Source organism: Ornithodoros turicata, chromosome 2 (genome assembly GCF_037126465.1).
Source record: "Ornithodoros turicata isolate Travis chromosome 2, ASM3712646v1, whole genome shotgun sequence".
NCBI lineage: Eukaryota > Metazoa > Arthropoda > Arachnida > Ixodida > Argasidae > Ornithodoros > Ornithodoros turicata.
In genome coordinates, this window is record NC_088202.1 from 149,769,025 (window position 1) to 149,791,510 (window position 22,486).

At 44.8% G+C, this 22,486-nt stretch overlaps 1 protein-coding gene across 6 annotated transcripts in view; it reads left to right on the forward strand.

Moving 5' to 3' along the window:
• The window catches only part of LOC135386392 (NGFI-A-binding protein homolog), a 331,002-nt gene that overhangs the window by 113,318 nt on the left and 195,198 nt on the right, over positions 1–22,486 (forward strand). For 5 of the 6 annotated variants that reach the window (XM_064616302.1, XM_064616301.1, XM_064616303.1 and 2 more), the window contains one exon: positions 19,418–19,598. In XM_064616302.1, coding sequence (XP_064472372.1) covers positions 19,418–19,598 — 181 coding nt within the window. Of the gene's footprint in view, positions 1–16,233; positions 16,372–19,417; positions 19,599–22,486 lie in introns of those variants that run through there. The other variant, XM_064616306.1, reaches the window with a different exon arrangement.

Consider the following 22,486-nt stretch of genomic DNA (forward strand, 5'->3'; position numbering starts at 1 on the left):
GCAGATGGGTAGCGAAAACGATACGATAGACAACGTTGTCAAAAGAAACGACAACGTGTCTTGGTAACTTGTATTGTCAACACCTTTGGATGGACAAAGTGGCCCCACCGATGGTGCCTGCAATCTGTGCATTTCAATATATATGACATTGCTTCCTTTTAAGTTTCATCTGCACGTCATAAGGGAAATTGCGTCTAAGCGAAAATCGTTTTTATTCTTGATTCGTCTCGGCCAGAGGACGCGCCAGTTCGCAGCCTACAGAGCCGCGTGCGGCGATCTCGTCAACTCCCCCAAGAAGTAGCCGCGGTATTCGCGCTACTTTTTTCCTATTGAAAATATTGCGGGGCTCCTGCGTGATACGGAAAGGGATTTCTCTTCCGCTAATGATCAGAGGAGACATTTGATGTCTTTCGAGTGGAAGAAAATCTGTCGTGACGAAACAATAGTGACTAAGTAATGTACCCACACCTCTTCAATTACTTCGGTTCACGGTTACGTTACGCGGGGCTCACAATAAACTCAGCCTACCTTTACACTTTTTTTTTCTTTATCACATCACCATCACATTTAAAGGTCTCAAAGGCGTTTTTCCCCGTCGTATGTTGTTGGTTAAAGTAACTGCCCTTTTTAAAAAGAGTGATGAACAGAATATTTTAAATTATCGAACAGTTTCGGTGTTGCCGCCTTTCACTAAATGATTAAAAATAATAATTCCTAGCCGCATGTCCTCGTTCTGTGAAGTGCACAAAATAATAACCGAATAATATGTTTTCAAGAAAAGTAAATCAACCGAGTTAGCACTATATACTTGCTCAAAAAGAATATGTTCTTCATTCTTTTGAAGTGAAAAAAAAATGCTCTCGGTGTATTCATTGACTTCACACAGGCTTTTGATTACATTAATCACGAACAACAAATAAATCGTGACTATGACCTGGGGTGATTCACCACCGGAGAGCAGTACACTACCCCATTACACGCGAAACATTAGATGTGACATTTGAAAATGAAGTTAAAGTTATGTGCAAGTACAACAATTGAGATCTCCTCCACTGGCTGCGCTGCGCTACTTCACAAATAGAGGAAGGTGAAGAAAGACGAAAAAAGCAACAATGGTCATTGGAATACAGAGGAGGACTCTACAGCGTCTGGAGCAAACCGGTAGACAAGAGGAACTCCCAAGAACATCAGGAGACATCGACGGTGTTGCACATAGCTCTGACATAGGCGAAGAATTGCAGCCAGGTTGAAAGCCTGTCGGCTAGCAGTACAACTGAGCACAGAGTTGCCGCCTCTCTGTTTCGTACACTACACACAATATAACACTTTTTTGGGTGTAATCCAGTGCTATACCCTAACTGACTTCTTTTTGGTGTATGTCTACACACCCAGGCAAGACAACCCCCTTCAGTAAGGGGTTGTCTTCAGCAAGGGTGTTATGCCGAGCTCAACACAACATGCAAAATAACGGACATATTATTTATTTAAATGGCCTGTAATACACTGCATGCACTGTAATAAGAATTGCATAGTCACCGCACAATACAAAAGAAGAGAAGTGTCCACCAACAGACCGACGAAGATGAGGAGTTCTGCCTGTGTAATGAAGAAAATGAATCTAACTGCGAAATGCATTCATCAAAATCAGCGCGAACCACGCGCAAGCAGGTCATGATAGAAAGTAAGGCAATTGGCAAAGAGTCACCTATTTGATTTCCGCTCAGGTGTACTACCAATTACACCATGCCGACCAAGTTCAGCCATTCACATATGGCTGGGGGCTTGAGTCCCGGCACTTGTCCTACTCTTGCCAACGGCTTTTATTTCTACCACAAATTGCACCAACCTCATTTGTTACGTGCCTCTTGACTTTGCCACACGTGGCCGTACCCTCTTCAAAAGCACCTCAATCAACAATACAAGACAAAATACACCGACAACACGTACCAAACATCACGATGCACTGTGCCGCTCGGACAACCTACTTGGGCACGGCGCAGCTGTTGCTTGCCTCCGTTCGAGACCCGGAACCGTAATCCGTCATACTAATCTCATATGGTCAAATGACCTGTAAGTTAACAAACGACCCAAAGAACACGAAAGCTGCCACAGTTAACTCCAACCGCCATAGCTGGAGAACACACAGTTAACAGCGGCGTTACGGCGTTACACACAGTTAACAGCGGCGTTACGAAATCTTCAACTGGGCAAAAGCTAATGAATTACAAATCAATGATAGGTAAAACAAAAGCCATTTTGTTTAGACCAGAAAACAAAACTGACAATACTTGAAGATATTCAGTTAGGTGCTGGCAAAGTTGAGTTTGTAGATAGCATCAAAGTTTTTGGAGGGATTTTTAATGGTCAGTTGATCTGGGGGATGACCACGTAAGACATGTAATCAGAAAGCTTTCCAGGATTACTGGAATAATTTCTCGGTAACGTTATTTTCTTTCTACAAATTTCAAGTTGAACCTATACAATTTGCTCTTCCTGTCTTACCTAAACTACGCTCACCTGGTATGGGGCTCAACCATGCACTGTTACGAATAAGAACAAAACCTTACAGAAGAAGGCACTGTGTATCATCCGCGTTGATAGTTGTGTTACCTCTAGACCGTCATTATATGCAACGACGCATTACCTTATTTTGCATCGCTTTACTTTTCTGACGCTAGTATTGCGCTACTTAGTTAGAGTATTCCGTTAACCATCCCCAAGATGTTTCTTTACTTATTTTTGTCACGGAGCCGACATTCCGTGGATTTAGTAGAAGGCGTTTGAACGGACTAAAAAAGCTCCTTCACTAAAGAAAGCATCTGAGTTTAAGAACTGAGTGAATCAACACAGACAGGTGACGGTTCTTGTCGTCCTACAGACGATTCTCACATACGTTTTCCGGCCAATAATTAATGACGGGTAGGTTGTTCACCTTATGTCTGTGAGGTCATCGGGTGCACAACCCCATCGGAAATTGGCCGCTAATTATGCACTGTTTTTCTTAACCGGCTGTGTAGAGGGACGAAAGAGAGAGAGAGAAAAAAAAGAACGATTACGCGGCTACCAGATGGCGTCTGTTCGATTTATAAAAAGAAAAAAAAAAGGAAGGGTGAGACGCTTCTAGTCTTACAGCCTCTTCGTGGCCTCTGGAGTCTTACGCTCTGTCTATGATGAAAAATAGTTTTTTTGTCATCTCCTGTAGATCTGATGGAAGAGTACTTTGAGGAAGAAGCCACATTGTTCACCCTCGTGACTCGCGCAAATAGTTGACTAAGAACTGTACATAGAAAATTGGGAAAACACCTACGGGATTTGTCGAAAAAGCGGCACCTGTAGTCAAGTGGCACCACTTGTGGGACAACAATGATGATCTTACCGGGGTTTCATTCACACATACAGGTGGGCATCCTCACGAGGATAGATGAGGGTGAGGACATCCTCACCTCACGAAAGAGGCAGTGTTCTACATCCTTCTCTGTTGTGCCTACGTAGCTCTCTGTTGTACCTAGTTATACCGTATTCGCTACTTTTCTCATAGCGAAGCAGCAATCCCGCTACATTTGAAATTGCTAGCGGAAAAAGTACAAATTCGGCGGACTCTTTCACCGCTACCGCTGCTTTCAGTAAGATGGGGGGAAAAGCGAGACAGCCTTCTCTTTTGACAAACAGTTTTCTTCCTCAACTACTCTCATAATTTATGCCCCACTGAATGTAATGCCAAACGCATAGTACTGTACGTTAGTGAGGAATATGAACCGGAAACGGTGCTGGTTTTTACGAGATGTAAAGTTGATATATTTCACTCGTTTAGTTGAATTGTAATTTTTGCGGCAGGTAAACACTGTGTTGTTTCGTGCGAAATATTGGAAGCGCAACAAAAATGCCTCCATAGTTATTTTACCGTTAAAAGCTGTAAAACAGACGCGGCATTTCTGTGGCGATTTAAGTATTTCAAGTGACATTGGTCGTCGAATGTGATTCAGTTATTGTTTCGCATGAGACATGTAAGCCTACTGGTAGTGAGCTTTGCCCTCGTTGCCTTCAGGTGTTCTATATGACATGGGGGCTGTGAGTTTGGTGTTTGTCCACTTGTGTACGTTACATTCCACGTGAGAGAAATTGTTATGTTTTACGCACCTGGCAGTTGGTAAATCCCTGGTAAATCAATACGTGATATTTATCGACGGTAGACAATAAGTGGAGAGAAGAGCTTGAGTTTGCGAATTACGGACATTCCCAAAACAAAACTGTTGATGGTGAAGTAAATGCAAACAATAGGCCGTTCTAGAATAGGGCATTCATCAACTCTGGGGTCCAAAAGAATGTATAACACTCAAAAAACAACCCTGAAGCTTTCTAATAGAAGCGTGGTGGACGACGCTTCATCAGACACAAGAGAAAGTACAGGTTTAGGGAAGACCAGGGTGTGTTCTCACAGTTTATACTTGTGATTTTGCTGCGACGAAAGTACTTTGGTCAGGACGCTGGATTTTAGTGCCATCTTTTGGCTACACATATTAAACTAAAGCTGGATTCAAATACAGTATATAACATTTGCGCGAGGTCGTCGACTGACGTCCCAGTAGGAGGGCAGGTTGTGGCATTTTCTCGTAATCTTTATTGTAGAGGTATATCGAATGGAATATGCCCATTGGAAGTGCATATGGAAAAGAAACTAAACGAGCAGGAAACACAATGTACACGTCTGTACTAGCTGTAGCCATTACTGGCTGCTAGACCTGCATTGTAAATGTAAAAAGTGATGAACAGTTTACGTAACACGCTCCGGCGCATTCCTTCGCCACTGAGGAACTGTACTAAAAATGGTACTTTCTCGCGGATATAGTTTGCGCTGTCAGTTGAAGCACAATTTACCCTACCAGATATGGGACAACTTTTATTTTTTATTCTGCGAAGCGGCGTGCAGACGTGGACAGATGGAGAGAGTGGGAGACAGGGGAGCCCCGGGGGTTAGTATGCGTCCTGGGCAGACTTCAGGGCAACCGTGCCGACATTCGTCTGGAAAGTCTTCGGAAGACCCAGGGCAGACCTTCTACAGCACAGTCGGTGGTAGGATTCGAGCCCACTACCTCCCAATCTTCAGCACGACCTTGGCTACCACCAACATCCCTGTGACACACACGTGACTTTAGAATTCCGCCCAAGGCTGAATAAACACTACGAACACGTGCATTCTTTACAGCCTTAGTGTGCGTCGTGCAAAATTTGAAAATTGCAAGAAGGGAAAATTTTACTTACTCGTCACTGAAACAGTTGAGTTTGAATTTGATAATAGAAAAAAAAAAACCCCGGAAAATATTAAATTCGCCACCAGACGAATTCTGCTACTCCCACAAAGGAAATGAAATGAAAGAAAAAGAAAAATCGAAAGATAAAAATAGAAAAATATCACCCCTCCAGGCCACCGAACTGTACGTGCACATGCGTAGCTACATCCCATGGAACTGAAATGACTTGCGAGAAACTAACAGGAACGACACATGTCTACACTCTTAAAAAAAGGATGTACTTTAACTCCCTTTTTTGCCACATATATAACACCATTTTGGAGAGTACAATTACGCTCAAAAGGGTGTCTCCTCACTCCCTCAAGGGAGTAGCATAACACCTTTCTCCCTACTGGAGAGTAATATTACTCCCCGGCAGGGAGAAGGTGTTATGCTACTCCCTTGAGGGAGTGAGGAGACACCCTTTTGAGCGTAATTGTACTCTCCAAAAGGGTGATATATATGTGGCAAGGAAACGAGTTAAAGTACACCCTTTTTTTTAAGAGTGTAGAATGCGGTCCTGAAATACAGATTCCATATCGCTGCTCACTATGAAGTTGACAGGCGCCGATAACGCTGCATCTCTCTTCGTGGGTTCCCATACACCCAGCACCTTCATCGAAGGTTCTATTGTCCAAGCGGGCCAGAGCAGATTTGAACGTTGCTCTTTGGGATGCATATCTTGTGCATAACGATGTGTTTTCCACAGATGCACACACTGGCTGGACAGTTTGCTGAACTAGGCCTGCCGACTTTATGGAGAAACTGTTGACCATATAGGTTAAGGCGAAACCGATGCAAAAGTCTCTTCAGTTAGTGGCCGCTAACAAAGAGCGGGAAAGTATAACTCAGCTCTCCCTTACAGGTGACGTCTGGGTCCAAAACAAATAACGAGTCGCAAAATGCTGTTTAGGTTCTGGACATGCGCAGTGACGACCCCAAAGCACCCTATTCTAGATAAACAACGTCAATTATCTTGGCTGTAACTTGCGGTGCTGGCTAATTGAAATAGTTTCAATTTAGTTGCAATTTCAATTGCTAGGTATGCGCCGAACGTCAGCAGCGCAAAAGTATTTGTCTTACTTTTATCTGATAGCGGTACCGCTATCCCATTGCGTTTTCGACTTTGTAGCGACGTAAGTGTTGCGCTACTTTTGAGCCAAGTAGCGGGTAGCGGTATTCTGTTACTTACTTTCGGTAGCGGGCACAACACTAGGTGAGGGGAATCCCGAGAAAAAGGATCGGTCCATTTCTTTAGCACACTCTGTTTAACGGCATCGTCTTGTTAGCCGGCTTCGAACCCGTTACCATCGTTACTTGAGTAAAAAGTAGCGACATACCGGGACAAAAATAGATACGTTATTAACGTTTTAATGACCACCGAGCGGCGCCACTCGTTGGTGCTCGGCTATGACTTCCCCCATCCGTCCACACATAAGCGTCGCTAACACTTTTTAATTTATTCAAATAAGCTGAATACATAATGGAGAAAGATTAATTTTAAATCAGTCACGGGCTTTATTTAAGCATGTGAGACTCGTTGCATTATACAAATGTTACTCGATGTTGATTAAGATATCAACGGGTTTTCGTATTTATTCATTTATTGTCATAAACGCCAGAGCATATGGCATTACGTGGGTGAACAACATAAAAAGAAGATGGCTAGATATCCACCGAGTTAATCCCCGAATGAGCGCCTTTTTTTTTCTCGGTGATCATCTGTGTACTCATCTCGTGTTCGAGACAATTTTTACCGTCTCCACTCGTGGCCGTATTTCCTCGCAAGGGGCGACAATAAGTTTCACCCACGCCACATTCGAAGCGATTGTCACGGAACAAACTCTCCGTGCCTTATCAGACTCTACAGTTTCTCCTCCATGTGAATATCGAAATTTAAAGCGGAGAAAAAATCTGACCAGCATTGCTCAAGACTGCCGTGAAAATTGCTGTATGTCTTTTTCTTTTTTTGCCCGTGTTTCTCGTGCCTCTTTTGTCGGTCCTGCTCCTCAACGATTTCAGGACATGTCGAGAAGCGAGCAAAGCATAGCACCCACGTGAAATTCGTTCAGTAAATCTCTCCCCCACAAAAGACACGAACAGCCCTGTGCTGTTCGTGTCTGTTTGCTCGCTTATCGATGTGTCTTCTTACCAACTGGCCCACCTCTCCACGTTAAGTTTGTTTCAGGACGTTGAAAAAATTTTAAATACATATTGCTGTTAATTGCTTCATTAGCTGTCATATCATGAATATTATAAACAATATATTTTATATTTTTACATATATTTGTGTATATACAAGTTATATCTTTGCCTCTGTGTTCACGAAAGACTGCAATTAAAGACGTTTCCTGCAACATTTCTTGTCGTAAATCATTTGTCACAGCCAGAGCAGGCAAAATGACGCGATACGAAGAAGAGAGAAACTGATGTTCTGAGGCTGGAACAACATAGAGGGGACAGATACAAACAAAGCCTCAAATTGCCTAACAAATCAACGATGAAAGAAGAACGATACGAAGGTCTGAGAATCATAGCTTGAAATCACGGAATGGCGAAACGGCAGGCCAAAAAGTCGGACAGAAAGAGCAGAAAACTGGTGTCTCGCCAATCTTATATAAGGTCGCTGTCCTTGAGGGCGGCCTACGTCAAAGACCACTAGCTTCTTATTTTTATCCACACGGACGAGGTTGTGTGAAAGGGCTCAGCATCTACACGGAGAGCCGACACGGTCCGTGAACAAACGTGCATGTGCTGAATGGGTCCGTTTTTCGCCCGTGGTAAAAGCGGATGAGAAAAACGTTAGTGTGAACAACAACCAATAAGTATAATGGTGATGTAGTGGGATATCCCATTGCTTGAGGGGAGAAGATGGTAAATGATGATGAATGTTGAGAGTTGAGCCCTGTTGCTGTTAGTGTGAACCCGGCCTAACTCGGCGCATAAAACCTACATAACATACGTGCAAGAGAAAGAGTGAGAAAAAAACCCGATCGTCGCCAAGATGCGCGTTTTGTTAGCTTTTCGAAGAGGGTGTCCGACAAAGAGAAAACTTTATATTTTTCGGTAATAAAAGAAAGTTTGTTTGTCAACAGAGGGAACGTTCATTTAGGGTGCGCACCCCTAATCCTTATAAATGGGCTTCCACGTTAGACGTCCAAGCAGGGCACTGTACATTTTGAGTCCCCTCACTTTGTTTATTTGGCTCTTTTAATCAATTTCGGGCACCCGCTAACTGCCGCTATGCTAACAGAAAGAACCGGAATATCTCCTTGCCAGTTAGCATTATGGACAACACTACTATAGGTTTCTGAGATGTTTAGTAGTGGGACTGCTGTCAACAAGAAACTTTTGTAAAATCCGAGGATTCGTTAGGACCTTTCCAACTCTGTCTGCTAATCATATGTCTAGCTAGATTAACTATGAGTAATGGCAAGATCTTCCTACACTCGAGGTCAGCGCACTCAAGACGGAGGGTCTGAGAAACTGCCACTGTTATTTAGCGACTAAAACTTTGTCTTTCCGAAAGGAGCATATAGTTCGTTGACGTCACTGTGACGTTTGCTGTGTCAGAGAGTCTAATGCACACGATGCAACTTGGTTCCAGCAACGGTTGCGCGCAATTCAAGTGCAGAGAGTTGGCTTCATTCACACGATGAGCAGGACAACTCGCGGGATCGTAGTGTTCAACAAGCTGGTGAGAAAATGTCATCATCATCGTCATCTTCGTCCAATGGCACTAGAGCGAGAACTGAGAATGCTTACACAGTTTGCAGTGACGTATTGGAGAACACATTCTCGTGAAATGTTTTACCGCTTCCATGATGCTAGCGTTAGAGCACTTGAAAAAACAAGTTTCAGAGTAGCGCTTGGCTCGACTTGGCTTCTCCTCGCGTTGCCGCCATTACCCTTCCACCTGGCGGGCCCGCCGTTTTACCGCTCTGCGGCATACTTGTGCAGGCGTTAGTTATTTGATAACGTGCCTGCCAACAGCTGAATAACAGCCTGCTATTTTAATCAACAGGCAGCGTATTATCTCATGATTTGACGCACTGCAGAGACCGTGTTAGGTGCGTCCTCAACGCTCAGGTGAAGGCTGCTCCACAACTTGCGCTCTTTATTATATCAGTATCTGTCAGTATCTATAAAACTCTCCTACGTGGCGAGTAATGTACACGAGCTTTCCTGTCTGCTTCACGATGCATGAAAGATGGAAGTTACTGAAAAGGTTAGCCAGGCTGTAGGACTCCAACCCACATCTTTTGGATTACCGGTCCAGGGCTCTACCTCTACCAGGGCTTTATATGTATTTGTCGTTCTATGTGTTCCAGCCTCAGAACATAAATCTCTCATGTTCATAATGCATATTTTTCTGAATATGAGCTTCGAATATATATATGCGTGCAATTAAGGGACGAGACTTGCGCGAAATTTTAAAATTAATTAGAATGTTAGTTACGTATTGCAGATTAATGGCGTTGCTAATTATACGTACAATGGACATTGTATAACTAACAATCTCCTTAAATTGTGACGCTAATATTCCAATTCATTTTAAACTTAAACGGCCAAAGTCTCGTTATCCATTTTAATATTCCTTCCCGAAGGAACCCAATACTAAAACTGTCACATCTTCATTCTTGCTCGTGGCCCCGCCCTCTCGTCCTCCATATCGTCTCGTGTGTATTACTTTGGGATCATCTGAGAAAGCCTTTTTTACATGATATGTATGACTTTTGAGAATATATATATGAGACAACCGGTTTACTTCTCCGACCCTCGTGCGGTCAAGGGAGTGTCCGCTGGGCTGACGTACAGTTGGCCATTGCGATCGCATGGGCGATCATCATGCAACTCTTGCAACTTATATAGTTGGATCGTGTGTGAAAATTGCCCGTATGTATACTTGAGACGGGTTGTCAGTGCTGCCAACTCAACGCGTCCATGGTATCAAAAAGGGCGTTCTTCAATGTTGCAGTTGTTTCTGCGGTAGTCGTATTTCTTGTGTGTCCAAAAAGAGCTGGAAACATTATTATTGATTAGCCTACATTTTCATAGATAATTACTTTCTCGAATATCCTCAGAAGATCCTTAAAAGCGTCCAAAGAACCGCACTAAACAAGAACGGACACAAGCACTGAGCTTCAACAAGAGCGCGTTCATGGAATTATTCATTTCTATTGTACCTAGTGGAAACCCGAAAGCGACCAAAGCGTCAAAATTGTGTGTGCCGGCCACCCTTGGAGCGTCTTCTGGCGTATATGACCACAAGGGGGCGGGATATGTTTATTAAGAAAGGAAAGGCCAGCCAGACGGAGGTCGGCTTGCTATTCCGAAAAAAAAAATGGGGGAAGGAAAAGAAACCACGTCTATTTGTTTTGTCAATTAGTTTCAGATGACGTTGTTCTCGGAGAACTCAATTGAAATATTGGAATACAATCTGTGTATTCTACAGACGGTTTACTGATGCAGGTTTTCCCTTCTTATCTTATCAATTGTACATTCTCCCTTAAAGAGGATCTCGATCTTCTGGAAAAGTGAGTGTCGTCTTTGACTGATACTCGGAGCTGGAGAAGAAGCGACAGGTTTGAGGCTCACGTCTCCCTCGTAGTCAAAGAACATGGCAGTCAAGGCGGTGGAACAGAAACACTACTCAGCGGAAGCAGTCACGTGACCGGAACCCAAGCAGATTTCGGTCCGACGGCGTTCATGAGAGCAGTCTATAGAGCGCTCCGTGTTGGAGGAAAGATCTCCAAATGAATGCCAAGATAAAACATCGCTCAAGAGCGATCCCAAGTCCAAGACACCATTAGATGTTCTTGCAAGGTGGAGTATTTATCAGTTACCATCCAAGCACGTTTTCTAATAACTAATACAACCGATGAATACTCCAGCTCGTAGGAAGAAACTGCACTTGTTGTCATTTACTTTTCCAGAACGCCGATATCCTCTTTCAGGGAAAGGGACCTTGCTCGGAAGCGCAGTTGGTAAGATAAGAAGGAAACCCCTGTATCAGTAAACCATCTGTAGAACGTGCAGATTTTATTCCAGGGTTTTTTTGATGATAAATGAATTTTAGGGTGGGCGAGTTTCCACCTTTGGTTGAAGTTTGTCCAGCAATGGGAGTTTTCATGTACGGAACACCGGAAAGATGCCGTTGCAACAAGGTGTTCCTCTCAGTAAGTCTTTTGTTGGGATCTGTACCAATCCATTCTTCGGACGGCACACACATATCCCAATTTTTGACGTTGATTCACTCAACATCTATTTGTGGCATGAATACAAGATATTAAATGTTCGATAGGACATTTCTTGGGAAGGCCAAAATGAACTCCTCTGATGTTCCGCAATACAGACAGGACGAAACTGCGGGCTTTATCAGTTGGACTGATAGGCAACACATTCGTTGGTCCCTCCGTAACACGCTTATCTGAACAAAGCTTCTCATCATGGGCCCACAAACACGTGGTTTTTAACCAGTTAGTCGGAGAGAACCGACAATCAGCCGCCGCTCATATTAGCCGTCACTTCTATAATTCCTCGTAATTAATAACCGATAAAATTGAGGCCAAAATCTGCTGGACAGGAGTTCTTCAGCTCCCGCTCTTTTCGGCTGATTAACGAGCTTTTGTTTTTGTGCTCTCATGTTAGCAACTTTGGACTTTTCCACGGAGTAGCTTTCAATTCCCATGTCTCGTCTCAAGTAAAAACTACGTAATAGAAAGTGATATTTCGCTTAGCTGCTGGTTTGTTGCGACACATGGGAGCTCGGCTGCCGTATTTGTCGTATACCGCCGCCGCCGTTGAGCACAATGTTGCTTTCATGGAGGTGAAAAAAATCCCCCGAGGTGATTCCGGAAAGGAACTCGATAAGAGCATCTGAGAAACGCACCATCTGTGGGCCGATAACGAGCTCCCAAGATGATCGTAATTAAAGCACGCTTTAATTGTCCGTCCGCCACATAATGCATCCGCCACATAATCACATCCTTGGCGAATAATTCAGCCACAAAATAAAACCCTGCTGACGTCAGCAAATGTTATCCAACGAAGATTTAAATAAAAATCGCCCAATAATTGTGCGCCTGACAAAAAAGGCCTTTATACCGGCATTATCGAAATGTCCCTCAAAAAAGCCTTTAAAACAGCGCTCACGATGCACACACACACACACACATATCCACAGAGACAGCACCAGCAGACACCAGACAGCAGAGACAGCACCAGAGGACACGTGTTTCGCCGTGTTTGCGACTCGTCAGCCCTGGGTAGCTGCGCATCGTTCGGGATTGGCAAACCAGGGGTCACTCAGCGAGCGACATACACCTGGGAGGGTGACTGAACACTCCTCAATGCCACAGTGCAAGCCAGTGAATTATAAAGAGGGGAAAAAGCCATTAGAAAAATAAGTAAATAAGTAAAAAAATAAGTAATAAGATATATATATACAGATACGATGATGAGATGGAGCTGATGCCCCACACGATACAAGTTCCTTCGGATGCAATGATAACTTGTATTTCGAAACCCAATCATAATAGTGTGTTCTGCCATAGATGGAAATGGATTTTCTCAGCGCCCCTCCTACCGCCCTCAAATGCATTCGAGAAAGGCAAAAAAGCGAGACAAGCAACCAATATGGGTGAAAGTGAAACCCAGACGAAAATCCAGGGAATCTCCATGTTCTTCCATGTGGCCGCATACAAACGTGTTTTGTATGCAAGAGGGATACTCGTGACCACATCAGGTGAAATACTGTGCAAGTGTTCTTTCTTTCCTCCAAAATCTCGAATTTAAATTCCCGCGAATAACTCTGGTCATGAGGGCGAAAATGGTGCGGCGCAAGACGGCACTATATTTCTACTCCATACAACGTAGGTAGTTTAAGCAAGGCGCGCGATATAATTTTTTAGCACACCAGGCAAGATGTAAAGAAATGAAAATTGATCAGACTCCTACAAACGCGTTCCACTGCACATATATATGTCTATACCATGATTGACCTGCATTTACGCCATTCTGTCAATATCTCTATACCACGAAGCCGCAACATCCCTTTCCCCGGCTTCTCAAAACCAGCTTGTATGATCGTACGACATCTCAACCGAACTGTTCGCGGCCCTGAGTGACAATGGATGAATTGGCTGACCTGCACACGGCCGGTACTATGGCCTCCTGCAGGGTCCCCAAAGGCAGGGCTTTTCCTCCCATGCCTGTGAGGAGAAGTAATGGATTGATCCCCGTGAACAACGGATATCTTGGTACGTACCGACATATGCACGAGTATTGACCGCTGTACGATAGACATGAGCAAAGCACTCCTGGAATCATATGTCGCGAATCACTCCTCAAACCAGCTTTGTTCGAAAACGCGAAAATTTCAGGCGCAATCTCTGGCTGCGAAACGCTTATTATGGCGCCGTATGTACCGTGAACAGGAAAAACTTTCTTCTTTGCAGATTCGTCGCCAGAAAGCGCAACCAATCATTTCGTATACAGTGTCTTCCATTCGCTGAATGCCCCGTGGCGAAGCCTGCTTCCAGGACGCGCGCATCGGTACGACTGTTGAAACGTAGATGGCGCCACAGTGCATTGCTTCTCCCGCTTCTGCACTTGAAAGGGATTTCATCCCCACGAACAGCAATGTTTTCAGCCGGGTGCCCTTGTGGTAACGGATTGCGGTCTCGGTGCTATCCAAGAATGGTGTTTCCATCTTGGATCGCCATGAATGCAACCTCGATATTTCTCACCCAAGATCGTCGAGAAATGATTGGCAAAATGGGAATCCAAGCACCGTTAAAATGTTGACATGAATTGCATCGAAATAACCCGAATTGAAGACGCTTCTGACACCCAACTGAGATGAAAAGCAAAGTAAGAAGGACCCTTCGTAGAAAAATAATACGCAGGTTATATGCAGACCAAGTCATGTAACTCAGATGAGGGCAAAAAAACGTCCGAGGGGCGTTTCTTGAAGTCGAGCATAATAGCGCGGTTGTTCTTTGGAAGGGAAAACCAGCTGGGGAGGATTATTCATGGGGTTGTCGACTGTCTGCTTCTTCTCTCGACGGAATTTTTATTTTAATCAATTTACGTTCCTCCTTTTCTCTCCTGTTGGGGCTTTTCAAAGTTTTTCATAATAAAAGACGCCTGAAGGAAAATGGTCATTACTCCTCTTTAAATTATCTCATTATTGTGAACTGCTATATTTAAATACGCCAAAAGATAACGTTGTATACTTTCGGATAACTTGTTTGTTGTGGTCGTAAAACAAAGACAGCAGTAAAACCTCCGTGGCCCTTTAATAACATTTGTCTTCAAAGCAGCCGGCTTTTCTTTCGCTTCCGAGAAAGCTTTCCTCATATATCACCGACAACAGAGACATATCTATGCGTATGCAGATGAACCCCATAAGCATAAAAGTCGCAGACGACTCTTTTTCTTTCCCCCGTTCTTTTTTGTTTTTCGTCTGGCCCTCCCGCCCGTCTGGCTTCGTCCTGTCTGACCTTCCCGCTTTCCTGCTACGCGATTAAAAGTCTCCAATAATACGCGCCGCTCTTCTGAAAAAAACTTTGCCCATACGGTGGCATATATCATTTTATTCACACTCGGTTTCAAATGGTAAATGCGGATATTTCTGCGCTTTGACGTCAGTAAGCCCTCATGTGGATAGAAAGCTTCTAGTCACCGTAAAAACTGATTGGATTTTATCAGTAAATTCATACCCATCAATATCAGCGAGTTTCAGTAGATAACGGTTCCGAAATCATTATAAGCTTGGATTTAATAACTTCCTTTATCGTATCGTTTTTTATTCCGTGTTAAGTGTACAGATATGGACAGGAGGGTTCTTCCTTCCCTAAGCGCTACTGATGGTCATTATGATCATGAGCGCCTTTTTGATGATTTAGCGAAAGTAAAAAATATAACGCGTCAAGGGTATTGTAATCAAGTCCGGATCTTGCACTAGAATTATCAAATGCGTTTTTCCATTGGGTACTATTTTTGGCCATTCAGAGCCCACAAGTAGATGCACTTATATGAATATAGCGGAGCTACGAACAAAACGACGCAACTACTCGACTATAGCCAGGATCTCCTGTGCATGGTGTTTAATATATCGCAGGTTCGGCGTGAACCCACACGAATCGGCTGTTTTCGATGGCGTCGGTACATCCGGTGAAAAACATCCAGAAATAAAACTGGCATTTCCTATACATACGGTGAATGCAGCATTTAATTTGCATTATTTTAAGTACAGCACAGCTGGAAACGTCAGCCTGATTAAATAAATTGCCAGGCACACGTTTCAGACGGCATCGCACACTGCTCATTTCGTTGCAGGAAAATGTTGGATGTACATTAACACTTGATACGAGTAGGACAAAGAAGTTTAGAGCAGCACTATTTAACAACAGATACTTGGATGGTGGTACTTGGATACCGGTGACTATCGGTATACATGTGTTTTCACTCACGGCGTAGAAAAATTACCCGCATACGTTTATCGGTGAGTTTCGGTAAATAGCGAAACGCGGAAACCCTACGAAATGCGCTGACGATGAACCCATCAAATCTGAGGGAAACCTCCTTCAAAGGTCTTTCAGTCACCCCCGAATTACCTGGGATTTTTTCGCACGACAGAAACAGCTCCTTTGAAAAAAATTCCCAATCGCTGCGCACTTTATGGTACGTGATACAGTGCCCTGCAGGAGTACAAACATGAACCGTCCGTATTCATTGTCCGAACAATCATATCGGAGGTGGCCCGAATTTGTGAAACGGCAAGACAGGTGCCTGCAACCAATGAGCGAGCGTCTTATTTTTCCCTCGTCATCCACCCACCCCATGGACAAAAGCAAAACCAGAAGCGAGGAGAAAGTATCCAAGATGGCGCTGTTTCCGTCTCTCCCCCGCTGCTTCGATTGCGGCGGCAAATGTCTGCTGTCAGTCGAGCCGCTACCGCGCTCGCTTCCCCATGCGATGCAGTACAGCACAAGACGTGCTTTGCTCTTTTTTTATCGCCTATTTTGCGATGACGGTCTTTGGATAAGTGCCCTGCGGTGGATATCCTCTCAGACCGGTAAGAGATTTTATCGCGATTTGAAAGCGCCGCCGAGGATATACCGCCATCTAGGAAGGTTTCTGTGAGACGAGCCGCCACCCTGCGGGGAGACGCGGAGTCCCCGAGGGAGCCGACTTCTGTTTCGGAACGCCCGAAGAAATCGCAGATATTGAGCATAGCATGAGTGCACCTCCTACTCGAGAAACCCTTAAGCAAAAAACACGTCATAAAGTAGAGCACTGAATGCTAGGGGACAGTTGAGCGGCTACTTTGAATACCGGAAAGCTTCCTTCTATATATACACACTGAAAGAAATGTGTTCGGGAGACCGCGAAATTAAATTGGTAGTTGAAACAAACGAGAGGCAGACAGCGAAGGTGTAGGAAGTAAGGAAATAGGGGAAGTTATTTATTTACAGTAGGAAAGTTAAGTGGTTACGTCGACGTTGCGGCGGAAGCTCCGCCTTCTTCAGGACTAAGGGGTGATAGTGGTTGCTTGGAGCTTCTGCACGTGTCTAAAATGACGTCAGAATCGGGCAGTAGGCCAAGTCCAGGAATGTTGTGTCAAGTATGGGTGAGGTCATCGTCGTTGGAGTCGGGGCGGGTGTCAGGACCCCAGCTGAAAAAAAAACAAAAACGAAAAGGAGCAGTTGTGGATGAGGTGGCACGTTGGATGAAGCAACTCGGTGTACGAGATGGATGTACCAGCTCTGTGGATGTCTTAACCCAATGGATGACCCACTTTAGCTCCCTAACTGACCCAGTAAGTGACCGCTCCCAAGGCATTCTTTCCACTCCAGTATGATGCACGCACGTCTCCCGCTTCCATAAGTAGACACGTGAAATGTGCTTTTCAGTTGACGATATATTCCGGTTTTTCCACCATATCAACATCTCGTCTGTGAAAGGACTTGATTGGCAGATGTTTTCGTGTGGGACAAAGCATTAAAGGCGTAACCACCGCGCTTATTTACAACACGTTCTAGCTCTCAAGAACAAAGGGTTGTGACACGAACGACGAGAGTTTTGTGCATCTGTTGCGAGTTAGTGTCGTCCGTGCCTGTTGGACGCCACACTGAATTCGTCTAACGAGGCTCTTTTTACAATTGTGTCAAGGATCTTTTTTTACCCGAACGAAAATATGTGACACATTTTCTGAACTACAGAACACACTCAAAGCTGGAATTGTGATCTTTGAGATAGAAATGTTTCAACATGTTGCCGCAGATTGAACAAAAAAAGCTGCTCTCAGCGGTGGGGTCAGGTAAATTTGAACGGAATGCAGCCAAAATTGTATTGTAGCTCAAGAGGGTAAATTTTAACTGAGTACAAGGTAACATTGTCGGCAGTGTTTGGATAGCTGACGATGATAGGATGCACAGTGTTGAACCAGACATTTATGGGGACGTAGATAAAAGACCCGGGCTGCTCCACCTAGAGGACTGCCAATACCACTTGGACTGCTTCCGTTCGTTGGCACTGGGTCCTTAGGACGTCATCACCAGACCGCGGATTTATATGCAGTAATTGTTTTCAACAGCCCGTGTTCATACAGCCCCACAGCGTGTAAAAGCACTTGATTTGAGGCCAGGGATCGGAACCGTTATTTTTTCGGTTCGGGTTCAGCTCCCAGCGCAAAATATCTGTTCGAACCGGTTCGGGACAGGTAATTTTGAGCAGATTTCCATGGATTAATCCTTACGATTCTCAAATAACAGAAATGTAATTTTGTTCTTGTTGTTGTTGTTGCTGACACAGTAGTGGTTCGCAGCAACACTGGGTGTTACAGATCTGCATTCCAGGTACAGCGTTTCATAGTTGCAATGTTGCAACGTCAGGTGCACACTGTACTCGTTCGCGCATCGTATACACTCTTTAATATCCTATTCAGGGACTGGCCGTTATTTTCATAGCCCAAAATATTATTTACAGAATAAGAGAATTATGACTAATGTTTTAGCGCTGTCCTTCGCGGCAAGTGTTCACGGTCACCGACCTCACAAGAACAAGAAACAAAAGGAAGTTCGTAATCGTTCCCGGTACGGCGCCATTACATCCAACGAGCTGTTACATCCACCGTGTCGTTACATCCATCGATGGACGTAATGGTACGATGGATGTAACAGCTCATTGGATGTAATGGCACGGTATGGACTTAACGACGCGTTGGACGTAACGGCATGATGGATGTAATGACACGGTGAATGTAAAGACACGATGGATGTAACGACTAAAAAACCTGGGTCGCCATGGGGGCCATGGGAGGTATGAAGGTCGGCAGGAGGAGAAGCGGTGACCTGCCTGTGTTCAAGATGACTACAACCCGCAGCCGATTGCTGGTCCGTGGCGGTGTGCATCCATACATTCTTTTTTCTTAATAAACATATCCCCCCATAACATATAGTGCATGAATATTCATCTATAATGCGTTTCGGTACCTGGCCAATAGTATATGCTCCGCCCATCCCTTCTTTTCTCGCGGTCTCGCTGGCACGAGACGCGCGGACGTCTGCATCACAATTCACGGCGAAAATTTTATTAAATTGTGGCTTTCATTTCCACCTCATTCTTTCCAGAACGAAGTTGAAACGTGAACCAGTGCAAACTAACCGCAGACAGTCTCGAAAAACACACACACACAATAAAGCTTTTACAAGAATAAGATGGCCCGCCACAACGAGAGCTCTACCCAAGCGCTAACTTGACCTGCTAGCCTCACGTCCACAACGTGTGATAGACATTGAAAATAAAATACGTAACTAAATGAATAAAGCGTGGCTTTAATGATCTTATCTGTGTGCTGCTCTCTCTCTATACAGTTGCGCAACGGTACCGTTACCAAAGGTATAGCAGTGACTTAAAAGCTGACAAAAGACCACAGTTCCTTGAGCAGCGTGAAAATAAATGAAATACTCCTAGAGTAATTAATTGCTCGACAGCTCTGCTCTAGAATGGTTTTCAGGCGTTAAGTGTGAACGTTTCCTTGTTGGGCGGCTCCAGCTGTCAAAACAAAGCCCCAATGATCATCATACACTGAATGAAGGGAAATTTGCATGTATATGCAGGTCCGCGCCCTGTGTGACATGTCGATGGAGCAACAAGTGCGCGACTATCTGAACCACTGCCCCGTGTCTTCTGAGGCCGGCTCTGGGGGGGCCTTGGGGCCTCCACCAGGTGGTGCTCCTCCTCCTCCGCCCCCTGGCTGCCTCGGAAGCCGCATCCTCTCCAGGAACGCCAACGGAACCAGTAAGTGGACTTCATTCTTGTTTCCTTTGTATAGCAGTAGTTCCAGGCAGGTTACTAGATACTTTCATGGTATTTTCTTCCGGTTCTGGTGTTTCACTGACGTTGGAAGAGCGGCATGACTTATGTGAGGTCTCATCAGGAGGTCGTTGGGTGTTCTTGGGTGGCGTACCTGGAGTAGATGGACAGAGTATGTACCCTCTACGAAGCATTTTTAATTTGTAGCCGGCCGAGATAACGACTCCGCTCCCAAGGTTGAACCGCCAGAAACACGGTTTTGCTCAGACACGAGGGACGTCAGAGTGTGCAATCCAGATGACGTCTTGCCATTTCTGGACATCCCCTGCACCTGTCTGTCACGTACAAAAGTACGTCTTTCAGCAGTTCATCGGCGAATGTACGCAGTATTTTACGGCCATGTTCTAAGGCTTTGTGGTTTGGTGTGGCTTAGAATGGTTGCGGTTAGTGTATAATTGAAGGCGGTTGTTAGATTTGCTGGAAATCCCCTTGAACGATAGGTCGTTCTATAGCCTACACTATTCAACCGAATCACGGCTGGAATCCACCAATGCATCCGCCATATGCCCTTCAACTTATCATCTACGCAGTAGGACATCTGTCTATTCATCGTGGAAGCGAACAAGGAGAAAATTCGTGACACAGCCTTCGTGTCCTGAACGGTCTCACTGCTCTCAAGAGGGCAACGCATGGTTTGCATTCCCCGTGGGAAGTACGTCAGCAAAAATTCCCTTATCTCAGCGTCAAGAACATCCCAAGATGCGCGACATGTAAATCGATTGGTGTCATCATTGATAGCTGTCTAAGCAAGTGAACCTAACCATCTGCAAAGTAAAGAAAAAAGCTTAATTTACTCCGTAGAATCATGGAAAAATCGTGGGCCTGCTCACAGAGCCCTCATTTTATCACGTACGTGACGCCGTACGTTCACCTTGCGCCAACACAATGGCAGGCGCGTCTCTATCGCGTTGGAATAAGAACTGCGCTTGGTCTAGTGTCACGCACGCTTAACTGGAAGCATCCACTCGGAGCTCAGAGACCCCCGGTTTTTGGAAGCAAGCGTTCGACTGACCTCGAACAAAGGTCACACCTACAGTGAGGGCTCGTCCTTCCCCGAGCCACATAAACCATGCACAACTAATGCAAGATCGTCTTTAGGAATGGTGCGGTCACTGTCATCAACCTGAAACCATCAAACATATCATGCGAGAATGCCTCGCATACAACACTATGCGAAAGCCTACCTTGCACACTCCAGGACTGGCTCGTTGGCGAACATCCTGTTTTCTTCAGGAAAGACCCTTTCAGGCCATGGTCGTGACTCGCGTGTGGCTAACACACCTTTCTTGAATATTGTCTGGTGGCAAATATATATAAGGGAGGTTCATACGTGCTTACATTCTTTATGACCACACGTCAAGTTTTTCACTACGGGACCTCTCCCTAAAATGACAACTTTTATTTGTCTAAGATTCCAGGAGCAGTACTGCAGTACTTTGGTTCACGGGTACCACGTTCTGCTGCACTGCTAACGGTGCTTCCAAGATATTATTTATTTCTTAAAGGTATTATTCGTCCATCGATGTCTGCTACTATTAATGCGATAGTTTGTGCTGGGACCATATGAAAAGTTGGTTGTATCTGAAAAGTGCACTTTTTGCTGCCCCATCCGGTATCGGGTCAAGCTACCGCTTTGTGATGTCTGCCATGGTGAGCTGTCTTGTTTAGTCACCCCATGTCATGCTCAGGATTTATTTGTTGTTGTTGTTGTCTAGTTGAAAAAGTTGTTTGAGATTGACTACGCAGGATATCGGCCGGTACGAAGACTTTTTCCAGGCTCGTAAATTGGTAATATTATTTATAGATTATTTCCTTTGACGTGGTTCATGCTTTGTTTACGTGGTCTTTTATAAAGCCGAAGTCTGGTTTGTAATCTCTTCGTGATACTCGCTTATGTGTTCTTACGTTGGAAATGAAGACGTCTTCCCAATTCCCCTTGTGTGTGACCTTGAAAGATTAATGGTCTTTTATTTCTTTTTTTCACCTTTCCCAAAGAGACCAATGACACTAATTCGAAACACTTTACAAACAAGACGCGCCATCGGCACGGGGTTAGTGCGGGAACCCTGAACACCCTGAACGCAGCCGTGCGAATGCTTTCTGCAAGTGCGACATCGGCTGTGTTACACCGCTCTTGACTATCTCTTTACCCGACAGCTCTGAAGGAACGAGACGAGTGTTGCTACAAAACCAAGTTGTTTATGAACAGTTTTCCGATCCCTTTGCGCTGCACATCGACAGCTGGGCAGTCCAGCCACAAAACATGCCGCCGATCCCAATCAGTTCACTGCTGATACCGTGCAAGCGTAAAAGTCAATGGAAGCGCACAATTACTTGACCTTGGACAAGCTGTTTGATCGGGACGTTTCTGAAAACAGCTCTGATTTGCTACCGTGCACCGATTCATGTACACAAGTTTCGTGAGGGAATCTCACAAAGACGATGTCAGGGTTAACTGATCAGTTGTTCGTTGAGCGGAAACTGATGAAAAGTGACCCTCTTCCCATCGATCCCAAGTACTTTGTGGCGTGCAAACATTACATTACTTCAATTGATTGCACACACCAAGCAGACGATCTGCTGACTGCAGCGTAACCGCAAGCCGTGACGTCAAATTGGTCTATCCCGCATTTGAACGTAGAATGAGCCTTTTTTCCCCCCTCCGTGTTAGCGGTGCGGAGCAACTACTGCTGTGAGCGGCTTACAGATGTCAACAGATAGAGAGGGGATTAGTATGCGTCTTGGGGCGACTTCGGTGGAACTGTCATCCTAACCACTATGCCTGCTATGCATTGCAGAAAGTGCATTTTTCT